General features: G+C 43.7%; 1 protein-coding gene across 2 annotated transcripts in view; it reads left to right on the plus strand.

The window, feature by feature from the left end:
• LOC146719200 (aggrecan core protein-like) overlaps positions 1–10,827 on the plus strand; it is a 33,138-nt gene extending 22,311 nt beyond the window's left edge. For both annotated transcript variants that reach the window (XM_085461536.1, XM_085461527.1), the window contains 5 exons: positions 504–662; positions 736–818; positions 7,928–8,072; positions 8,438–8,620; positions 8,700–10,827. In XM_085461536.1, the coding sequence (XP_085317662.1) occupies positions 504–662; positions 736–818; positions 7,928–8,072; positions 8,438–8,620; positions 8,700–8,767 (638 nt within the window). In that variant the 3' untranslated portion in view covers positions 8,768–10,827. The remainder of the gene's footprint in view (positions 1–503; positions 663–735; positions 819–7,927; positions 8,073–8,437; positions 8,621–8,699) is intronic.
• The last annotated feature ends 1,270 nt before the right edge of the window (positions 10,828–12,097 follow it).

Below are 12,097 nucleotides of genomic sequence, written 5' to 3' on the forward strand. Positions count from 1 at the left end.
AATGAAAATGAACAGAACGGAGCTACAGAGTGAATGAAGCCTTTGAATGCTGCAGTAAAAGGTGGAAATTGGGCAGGCCCTACTGTCCAGCAGGATGCTACGCCTGATTTTCCTCTCAGTAAAGAGTTGTTTGTTTTGTAGGTCAGGATGGAAACGCTGCCCTTTGTCAAACTGTACACAACAGCAAACCCACTCAGGGCAAAGTGTGATTCTCACTGACTCACAACATCAACAGCCGAGAGCAAAAATCAATAAAGTGAAGAGAAGATGGCGCTTATGAAGCGCCTTGAGGCAACTTTTGTTGTGATTTGGCGCTATATAAATAAAATTGAATTGAACTTTACTTAGCACACTCGTTTGTAGTTGTGGACGAGTAACAAGCTTTAATGAACACTTCGTATCTAAACTCTGACCCCTGAAAAAGACGCGTTGCATTGAGAAATCTGTGCGCTGAAGTGAGCGAGCGGTCTCACAGTGCTCATTCTTTGCTGTTGCGGCCGCAGAGGAGCAGCCGTGTGAAGAAGGCTGGACTAAGTTTCAGGGGAACTGCTACCGACACTTCACCGAGAGAGAGACGTGGGTGACAGCGGAGCAGCGCTGCCGCGATCACAACGCCCACCTGGTCAGCATCATCTCCCCAGAGGAGCAGAACTCTGTCAACGGTGAGTATTTATCGGATGTGTGTGAGAGACGGGAGCAGAGAGAGAATCGAGGCGCTTTGTTTTGTCTCCACAGCAAATGCACAAGACTACCAGTGGATCGGGCTGAATGACAAGACCATAGAGAATGACTTCCAGTGGACTGACGGCACTCCTCTGGTGAGTGGGCGTGTTGGACTGAGGGAACAGGATATTATTCACACTGGGTCAGAACAAAAATCTATCAGTGCTTGAACTAAGGAAACGCACAATTTGAGTGTGATGGCAGCAACATTGTCATGGTGCTGGGTAGTTGACCCAGCGTTTTGGCGTTATTATTATTATTAGCTGATCTGATGTTTAATTTCTTCATGGTTATATTTATTAGTATGTAGGTTTCATTTTCAGGGTTTCCAGTTCTAGGCAGGGCTGGACTGGGACAAAAAATCGGCCCGGGCATTTTGACTAGAGACCGGCCCACCAAGTATTATAGGAAAAACCATAAAGCCTTTGAATGAAAACAAACGCTGTTGTCACAGTGATGCAGACTGTCTTGTTGGTATATATGTATCAGTCTAATAAACTTAAACCTACACCATCCTCCCTATTCTGGTATTCTAAACTGCTTGGTCGAGTTAACCTCCTGAACTATCTACAACACATGGTGAAAACCTGAAATTAAGACAGAGAAGACTAGAGGGGAGACATGATCATTACTGATTACTGATGACAGATTTAGATATATTTTCATAAACCATTCATTTGCCACATCAATAAACAGCATGGCAGGGCAAAATATTTTTTCTAACATGGCAACCTTTAAAAAGTGAAAGGAGACAGAAAGACAGGTGAGAAAGAATAAAACTTAATTGACTTTTTGATGGCATTTTGCACACAGTACTGGTACAGTATCTGGAAAATGTGGGAAAATACTGGCATCATATGCAGTACTTAGCTACTTCTGAAGAAATTATGATGGGATCCTAAAAAAAATTACTATGTACAATAATGGATTTCTATACATTTGACATCAGATGAAAACATTTGTTGTAAGATTCAGATAATTATTTATTAAAAGCGAGACATTTTAAATGAGAATAAAAAAGAAAAGTATTTCTTTGTGCCCCCCTCTCCCTGTTAATGCCCTACCTGCCCCCCTGGCAAAACTTTGCTAGACCCGCCCCTGCAGTTACCAGCTGTCAGCTACTTAGAAAAGGATCCTGGTGTTATTAGTCTCTCAGAAACAGTTCATAACTTCCCTTCAACTCATTCATGTCACCTAAAAGGTAAACCTGTTTGTCCATCACCTGTTCAGCTCTGATGATTCAGTAAGGACATCTCCTGGTTTCATCTTCATGTTTCCTTCTCACCACATATCCAAACCGACATCATGACCAGCAGCTTTTACAGCTGTGGCTCCAGCAAACATCAGCTGATACTAGAAATTAATATTAAATAAATTCTAACAACAGCTGATCAAGCTTAAATATGCTGCTGTTGTTTAGCGCGACATCCGCTGGTTTCCTCTTTCTGGCGCAAAGTGGGCGATAAACAAACAAGAGAGAAAAGCCGATCAGCTGATCACTGATCAGTTTCATGATTGAAGTAGCAACAGGAGAGGGAGGGGAGAGAATGAGAGAAGAAGAGGCAGCTGTGCAGCGCAAAGACACAGACAAGATAAAACAAGTTCAACATCAGTAACATCATAGCACCCGCCCAGCAGTATATATACTCCATCATGCTAGCTAGTACGCAGTACGAGTTATTGTAACTGACTGTAAAAAGTCAGCATAACGAAAATAAACTCCACCTAAACTTGGTTTATATCTGACCAGATAGACTGCAGGTCATAACTTCTTACCTGAAGTTCAGTTCACCGCCTCGGGTCTCTGCTCCTCCTGCCTTTCCGTCATCCACCTGCCAGTGTGTTGCATCTGCTGGCCTCCACCACTTGCTAATGTTACTGAATCTGTGGAAGCTCCGCAATAGCCACCACCAAACAACTGAGTTAATTTTACACATCTCCCAGCATCTGGCCAATCCACCACCTTTCAGTGTTTATGCCGTTACGGAAAAAAACGAAAAAAAACCAAAAAACAACAGCCCATAAAAACGAAAAATCACCATCGGCCCACCGGGCAAATGCCAGTCCAGCTATGGTTCTAGGTTTATTTCCTGTGTCATTCCCCTGGTGTTTTGTTCGTGTCCCTGAGTTTGTCTTTGTGAATTTCCTGTTTTACTTTGAAGGTCTGTGTCTGTTATCACTGTGTCAGCTTGTGTCTTCCTGTCGTCTTGTGAATTAGGATCAGCTGTGCTCCCCTCCAGTGTGTCACTAGGGATGGGTATTGTTTAGATTTTATCCGATACCAGTACCAAACTGGTACTTCTGAAACGGTGCCGGTGCTTAAACGGTGCTCGAACCGGTGCTTAAAGAATGGAGAACACAAACTTTGTCCTAAAACCTCTCATGTTCAGCTGTTTTTTTGTAAAAAGATAACAATGTTAGCCTTTTCTGCAGCTATAGGGGATTTATGGCATCACTCTTGGCTGGAAGCAGTGCTTAAACAATGGAAAAAACAAACTTTGTTCAAAAACCTCTCATGTTTAGCTGTTTCCCACTTTTTCTTTGGTCATTTTAGCCTTTTTGGCCAGGGTGAAGGGAGTATCTGCCATCAAACAAGAAGACAGCTGCATGTACCTACGACGGTGTTTGCTAGTTCACCTTACATGCATTAATGTAATAACGTGGTTAGCGTACTCAACGTAAATTACACACGAACAACATTAAGCTACTCACGCAGAGAAGAACGGCTGCTGCTGCCATTATCATCCGTCATCATTTCTTCTACACTGGCAGGGCTATGGGCCAATGTGAGTGAAGTTGCCCCCCCACCTTCTTCAAATCCAACAAAAGTGGTATCAAACGTTTGTGCTACGTTTGTGCTGGTTTGTGCTGCAAAAATTTTCATTTGTGCCGTTATCATTTTAAAGATATTAATAAAAATCATCCAAGTGACTTCTTCAGTCTCAGCTGACTGCAGGTTTTCCCAACCTTATAAACACATGTGAGTGAAGTTGGCCCCCCTATCTTCTTCAAATCGAACAAAATTGATGTCAAACATTTGTCCTGCAAATTATTTTGTTTGTGCAGGTTATGTTTCCCTAATTTTATACACAGTATATGTACAGTGAGAGAGAGATGTTACATCTGTCTTCACTTGCATCCCAGTCATAGAAGCATTGGAGGTCGTTCATAAGAGATTACAGGATCACCCCAACCTCAGCAACAGGACCACCCTCAGCACTGATCAGTTGTGTTTGCTTTTGGAACTGTGTCTTAATTCCACCTATTTTGCATAAGGGTCAGTACAGGCAGAAATCTAGGTGTGCCATGGGTTCCCCCAGGCCCCTGGTCAAAGTCACCAAACCAGTCCGTAAGCAGGTACAGGTGTGGCCAGAAGGGTCCTCAGAGGCACTGCAAGACTGCTTTTCCACCACAGGCTGCCACACACGACAACACCACAGACTTTCAGGAATATACAGAAACTGTCATTGCCTACATCCCAAAATGCATCGATGATGTCACAGAGACCAGGACTGTCACTGTCCGGGCCAATCAGAAACCATGGCTCACAGGTCAGGTTTAAATGCTCCTAAGGTTGAAAAATGCAAGCCTTCAGCGCCGGGAATTAGGTGAGCCTAAGAACAGCAAGGGCAAACCTGTGGCATCAGCTGCAGCAAAGCTTCAGCGACAGCAGAGATACTTGGAGGCAGTGGCAAAGAATACAAACCATCACAGACTATAGGCCCACTCTACAGACCGTGGTGACACAATCCCCAGACAGTGTGTGGAGATCCCTTGCCAAAATCAGTACACGCAAAGCTCCAGGTCCTGATAACATCCTTGGACGAGCACTGACGGACTATGCTGTGGAACTCACAAATGTCTTCACAGACATCTTTAACACATCACTAGGGTCAGGCCGTCGTTCCCACATGCCTCAAAGCCTCCACCATCATTACTGTACCCAAGAAGTCATCTACCTCCTGCTTTAAGGACTACCGTCCTGTCAAACTCACCTCCATCATTATGAAGAGCTTTGAACGGTTAGTCATGCATCAAATCAAATTATCGACCTGGATCCATTTGAGTTCGCATACCGGTCAAAACGCTCAACCGATGATGGAATCAACTGCCCCTCACTCAGCCCTCACACATCTGAACACTAGAGACTCATACAGTGGGGCAAAAAAGTATTTAGTCAGCCACCGATTGTGCAAGTTCCCCCACCTAAAATGATGGCAGAGGTCAGTAATTTGCACCAGAGGTACACTTCAACTGTGAGAGACAGAATGTGAAAAAAAAATCCATGAATCCACATGGTAGGATTTGTAAAGAATTTATTCGTAAATCAGGGTGGAAAATAAGTATTTGGTCAATAACAAAAATACAACTCAATACTTTGTAACATAACCTTTGTTGGCAATAACAGAGGTCAAACGTTTACTATAGGTCTTTACCAGGTTTGCACACACAGTAGCTGGTATTTTGGCCCATTCCTCCATGCAGATCTTCTCGAGAGCAGTGATGTTTTGGGGCTGTCGCCGAGCAACACGGACTTTCAACTCCCGCCACAGATTTTCTATGGGGTTGAGGTCTGGAGACTGGCTAGGCCACTCCAGGACTTTCAAATGCTTCTTACGGAGCCACTCCTTTGTTGCCCGGGCCGTGTGTTTTGGATCATTGTCATGTTGGAAGACCCAGCCTCGTTTCATCTTCAAAGTTCTCACTGATGGAAGGAGGTTTTGGCTCAAAATCTCACGATACATGGCCCCATTCATTCTGTCCTTAACACGGATCAGTCGTCCTGTCCCCTTGGCAGAAAAACAGCCCCATAGCATGACGTTTCCACCCCCATGCTTCACAGTAGGTATGGTGTTCTTGGGACGCAACTCAGTATTCTTCGTCCTCCAAACACGACGAGTTGAGTTTATACCAAAAAGTTCTACTTTGGTTTCATCTGACCACATGACATTCTCCCAATCCTCTGCTGTATCATCCATGTGCTCTCTGGCAAACTTCAGACGGGCCTGGACATGCACTGGCTTCAGCAGCGGAACACGTCTGGCACTGCGGGATTTGATTCCCTGCCGTTGTAGTGTGTTACTGATGGTGACCTTTGTTACTTTGGTCCCAGCTCTCTGCAGGTCATTCACCAGGTCCCCCCGTGTGGTTCTGGGATCTTTGCTCACCGTTCTCATGATCATTTTGACCCCACGGGATGAGATCTTGCGTGGAGCCCCAGATCGAGGGAGATTATCAGTGGTCTTGTATGTCTTCCATTTTCTGATGATTGCTCCCACAGTTGATTTTTTCACACCAAGCTGCTTGCCTATTGTAGATTCACTCTTCCCAGTCTGGTGCAGGTCTACAATACTTTTCCTGGTGTCCTTCCAAAGCTCTTTGGTCTTGGCCATGGCGGAGTTTGGAGTCTGACTGTTTGAGGCTGTGGACAGGTGTCTTTTATACAGATGATGAGTTCAAACAGGTGTCATTCATACAGGTAACGAGTGGGGGACAGAAAAGCTTCTTACAGAAGACGTTACAGGTCTGTGAGAGCCAGAGATTTTCCTTGTTTGAGGTGACCAAATACTTATTTTCCACCCTGATTTACGAATAAATTCTTTACAAATCCTACCATGTGAATTCATGGATTTTTTTTTCACATTCTGTCTCTCACAGTTGAAGTGTACCTCTGGTGCAAATTACTGACCTCTGTCATCATTTTAAGTGGGGGAACTTGCACAATCGGTGGCTGACTAAATACTTTTTTGCCCCACTGTATGTCAGAGTGCTGTTCATAGACTTCAGTTCAGCATTCAACACCATCATTCCCCAGCAACTCATTCATAAAAAAGGATCTGCTGGGGATCAGCACCTTGCTGTATAACGGGCTGCTAGATTTCTTGACAGGAAGACAGCAGACAGTATGGGTCGACAGCAACACCTCCAGCCCAAGAACACTGAATACGGGGGCTCCCCAAGGATGTGTGTTGAGCCCCCTTCTCTTCACTCTGCTGACCCACGACGGGATCTACTACAGGGGTGAAGTTAACCATCTGGCAGAGTGGTACAGCAACAACAACCTGTCCCTGAATGTGGAGAAGACCAACAGCAACTCTACTTCCTCTGCAAACTGAGAAGCACAAGAGATTCAATCCCCATTATGAGCACCTTCTACAGAGGCACAGTTGAGAGTATCCTCACCAGCTGCATCACTGTGTGGTATGACTCCTGCACTGGGTTCTGCAGGAAAAAATGACAACGGGTAGTGAGAGCAGCCGAGAGCATTGTGGGGACCTCTCTTGCCTCCCTCCCCAGGAGATCTACTGCACCTGCCTCATCTGGAAGGTCCTCTCTATTACAGGTGACTCCACTCATCCCTTCAACAGCGTCTTCAGTTTGCTGCCATCAGGAATGATACTGAAGAGCCTCCGGGCCAGAACACGCAGACTGAGAGACAGCTTCGTCCATTGGGCTGTCAGGATGCTGACCATAGCTGTGTCCCAAAACGTCGGCTGCATCCTTCGGAGGACCCGGCCTTCGCGGTCTACGTGGGCAGGTTCCTTCAAAGACCGAGAAGGCCGGAAGTGCGAGGCTGTGAAATGGGACGGTCTAGCCTTCAGATTTGCGTCACCGCTGTCTTGGTGGAGTTTAATAAACTCAGCCGTCTGCTCCTTGCTATCTAAAATATATCAGGACACTGGCGGAAATTCTCGATCGTCTCACACTTCTGTTTAATCGGTTTTCTGTTTGACGTTTATTCAGCTGTGTGAAAATCCTGGAGGAACCCACCCGATGGATTAATAAAGTTTTATTTAATCTAATAACTTTGATCTCAGCCAAACCGATTTAGTCCGGAACAAATAAAACACCGAAAAAAGGCAAACAATTACATTTTTAAGTTATCCGAGTGACTTATATATCATGTTTAACCTGAGTAGCGAAAGAGCGGGGGTCTGAAAACGAGTGTGTAACAGCTGTGAGCATGAAGCAATTCCATTCAAAGACAATTTGCCGTTTATGCTTTTTAGTCTAATTCAACTTTATGTGTGGAAACATTTTCATCGATTAATGCTTCTATTGTTTTTTGAACTTTTTGCTGTTGAGAAAAGACAAAACAATAAAATCTAATTTAGCAGTAAAAGATGACATACAGGACAACTGGTAAAGCTGTTGTGGTCCTGTTTACACTCTGAGGTTTACCTGTTTGCTCTCGTCTCTTCAGCAATACGAGAACTGGAGGCCTAACCAGCCGGACAACTACGTGAACTCTGAAGAAGATTGTGTGGTGATGATCTGGCATTCTGACGGCCAGTGGAATGATGTACCCTGTAGTTATCATCTGCCCTTCACCTGCAAGAAAGGCTCAGGTAGGCTGGCTCAGCAAAACCTCTGGAGCAAAACCTTCAAGTCTAGTCTAGTCTGTTTGGTCTGGTTATCAATACAAGGCAGATATCTGAATGGTAGAATATATGTCCAGTGGTTTGGAGTCCTTCATAGGTGGAGCAGGTTTATCTTTTTGCATTAGGCTGGCTAAAGCTTCCTACAGTGTGACTCATACTGGGCTCTGTGAAAGAGTCCTAACACTAACAAAACAAACGTGTTGGATTTTGGCTGTTGCAAAAACAAACTCGACTCGGAGCTAACTAACGCAGCAATGTTTTAGCTTTTTACCTAAAATACGTACTGCAGGAAACACATTGTTTGATATGATGTCCTCTGGTACTACCTTCAGTGTCCTGTGGTGCCCCGCCGGAGGTGGCCAATGCTTGCATGTTTGGCAAAAAGAGGGTGGTGTACCCCGTCGGCTCCAGCATTCGTTATCAGTGCAATCCAGGATTTAGACAGCGCCATCTACCGCTGGTGCGCTGTCAACCAGACGGACAGTGGGAGGAGCCCCAAGTGAAATGCACTGATGGTGAGCATGCTCTGTATAGATTCGTACTGAGAAGTTATTTCTCATAATAAGTCTTTGTTTGGTTTTTCCCGCGCTGCAGTGAAAAGTCAAAGGAGAGCACAGAGGAGGAGCCGCAGGAGTCCAGAACGCAACAGCAGGCGTCGCTAAGGAGTCAAAATAGCAATTTATTATTTCAAAAGAACATTAATGGGACACAAAAATGAATTTTCTATACAAGTCAAGAAGATTTCTAGAGGCAATGTTCTGGAACACACACATGGGAGTGGCTACACCGTGGTAATGTGATTTTTTTTTTCTGTGGCTCCTGTCCTTACTTTATTGTTCTGGTTGTTAATGGTTATTGTGTGTCTTGTAATATATTTTTGTTTAGTATTGCTGGCACACTTTGATTCACAGATGGTACGTTCTGCTGTAGATGTTATCATAGAGACGGACGCTGGTGCAGGAATCATGTTAACATGATTCATGAAGTCAGGCACCAAAAAGTCATGCGTGTGGGTGTATGTGGTACGCCGGAGATACTTCTGCAGGTTCAAGGTTATTCCTTCTTTTTCAAATTCAGCTGAGGTTCAGTTGAAGATTTACACAGTAGTGTAACTAGTGCAGTTACAATTAAAAGGCATGAGCATGTAAGACAGCTCTAAAGCTAACAGGCCGCATACATGAAGATATATGAGTTCAGTCATTTGGACTTTTGGGTTATGTTTGGGCAGAAATGATCCAAGTTTAACTAGAACTGAGAGGACTAGTCTATCACACCTGTTAGGTGGTTTAATTTAGACCCGGGGTTGTCACGTGAACAGACTTTGTAACAAACTGAGGACATAAAGTCACAATGGTTCTCACTAGTTCTCATTAAATAAATCAGTAATATTGTGAATTTATCTGTGATTTTATTGTTGGTATACAGCTGAGAGGTTCATTCAACTACTGTGGCGATCCATGTTATGCAAGAACTAGCCAAAAATCTATATTATTTAATATGAATATTATATTTGCTTACTGCATAGAAAGAAGATTCAGTAAAGAAAAACTCAGCACTTGTGTATTATTGACATTGTATGAAATCTCAAAATTCTGTGTGCTCAGAGAGGCCTTATGGACATGAAGCATGGCCGAGCTAAATCCAGTGGATGAGACAAATGAAAAAAAGACAAGAAGGAAGAATTTATAGTGGTAAATGGCCTGTATTTTATATAGCGCTTTACTAGTCCCCAAGGACCCCAAAGCGCTTTACATATCCAGTCATCCACCCATTCACACACACATTCACACACTAGTGAACAAAAAGCAAACAGCCAACGGTCCAATATGCCTTTTTACTGAGCCTATTGTCCAAGACAACAGCAGCATTAGCAGCACACACGAGCTTCTGCTCAGCTCAAGCTTTATTTCTTAATTATGTTATGCCTAAAGCAGTCAGTTTGTCACGCTGGCTGGTTTTAGCGTTCTCTTCTATGTTCAGGCATTAATCATCCGCCACGAGCTGTGCAGTGCGTAGCTTCTCAGCGGAGCTACAACAATGAGCCTGTTTCCTGTTTCATGTCTGTAACGTCAGAAGAAATGCACGGAGCCCGTCAGCTGCCATGTTTCTCTGCAAACACAGGATTTATTTGTGTGGACGAGTCATGTCTGCAGAGAAGGTCTTCATCTGTGCGAGAGACTTCATTATGTGTTTGGTGTTTCTCGATCATTCTGGCACAGTTCTCTCATCATACTAAATACGTTCAGCAGCCACTTTATTAGGTACGCCTATGCATTACAGTAATGCACCCATGTCAGCGAGTCAAAGCTTTTAGTCATGCAGACGTGGACAGTCTGCTGAAGTTCAAACACACAGATGAATAACTCGTCACAGATGTTTCTGTTGTCACAGATAAACTGGCACACACTGTAGAAAAATGTCACCTTATGGGACCACAGGGGCTCTTTGCTGCAGACATTACAGTTTCTTTATTTCCCAACTTTGACTGCATTCATTCGTACACTTGTTTTATGTCACTGATGCTGTACATGGAGGCTGTGCCTCTTTAAAAAGCATAAACCAAAGAGCAAGAGTCCACCTTCAAAGCTGTGCATGTTTCTGACATAGAATCTTTTTTACTGAATAAAATGCATCTATTCTATAGTTTCTATTGTTGTCTATATGACAGTGTTGTTGGTTTGATTAAAAAAGACGAAAAAACTATAAAGAATGCTTCCTCACATGTACTGTGTTATTGTTGTATATTGACTCAGGAATACACACACACACACAAACACACACACACTTCTGTCTGCTGTAAATACAATAAATGGTAAATGGCCTGTATTTATATAGCGCTTTACTAGTCCCTAAGGACCCCAAAGCGCTTTACACAACCTGTCATCCACCCATTCACACACACATTCACACACTGGTGATGGCAGCTACATTGTAGCCACAGCCACCCTGGGGAGCACTGACAGAGGCGAGGCTGCCGGACACTGGCGCCACCGGGCCCTCTGACCACCACCAGTAGGCAACGGATGAAGTGTCTTGCCCAAGGACACAACGACCGAGACTGTCGGAGTCGGGGCTCAAACCGGCAACCTTCCAATTACAAGATGAACTGCCAGCTCTTGAGCCACGATCAAGAGTATATTTGCAGTAAATCATATTTTCACATGCATGTATATATAAATTTCATCTTATGATCATTTAAGGGAACAGGGTAACTTTGAATCTGTACAAATATTCAGCTACTGAGAGAGGAACTCAGATGTTTTTAGTCTTTTAGTGACATTTCTCTATCAGGGAAAACCAACCGTGTGCTTCACATGTGCCTGTGAAAATGAGAGCGTCAACCCAAGCATGTGTTTGAGCACCGAGCAGCAGAGTGCTCCGGGATATGAATCCCTGACACGTAACAATGAAAATAAACACACATTTGCCTCATTATGGAATACACCCACCAACTCAGTGTCTTAGTGTGTGTAGTGACTCTGCTCAGTGTTAAATAAACCCTTTGGTTGTTACCTCCTGTAATGGGTTGGTGTTTCTCTTATGACTCTGTCAGTCTTAAATTTGCATGTGTGATGCTGTAGATGAGGGATGTCGAGGGTGAGGTACAGACCAGTGAAAATCCCCCTGTGTCAGTGTAAAAACATTTAGCTACACATGATCACTGAAATATCTTAATATATGACAAAGCAATGAAATTTCAACAGCACATCTCAGTTTTTCCACATGGTAAATATGTAAAATTATGTTGTGCTCACTGCCAAGACTGTCCTATATTTATAAAACCTTAATAAACGTTTCATTTACTAATGTTTTTGTTAATTTTGTTATTTTTTTTCTTCATTCAGTCAGCCTTGTGTCAATCCAGGAGGTCACCACCCAAACATGCCAGGTAGAGTCAACAAACAGGTCTTTCACCTTTTTGATGTCACAGTGAGCGCAGTGTTTCTGTGGTAAATAACACAGAGCTGACTCATGGGAATAATAACATTATG

Source organism: Copadichromis virginalis, linkage group LG1, assembly GCF_057382275.1.
Source record: "Copadichromis virginalis isolate Kocher_CV1m ecotype Utaka linkage group LG1, C_Virginalis_male_GT1.1, whole genome shotgun sequence".
Taxonomy (NCBI): Eukaryota; Metazoa; Chordata; class Actinopteri; order Cichliformes; family Cichlidae; genus Copadichromis; species Copadichromis virginalis.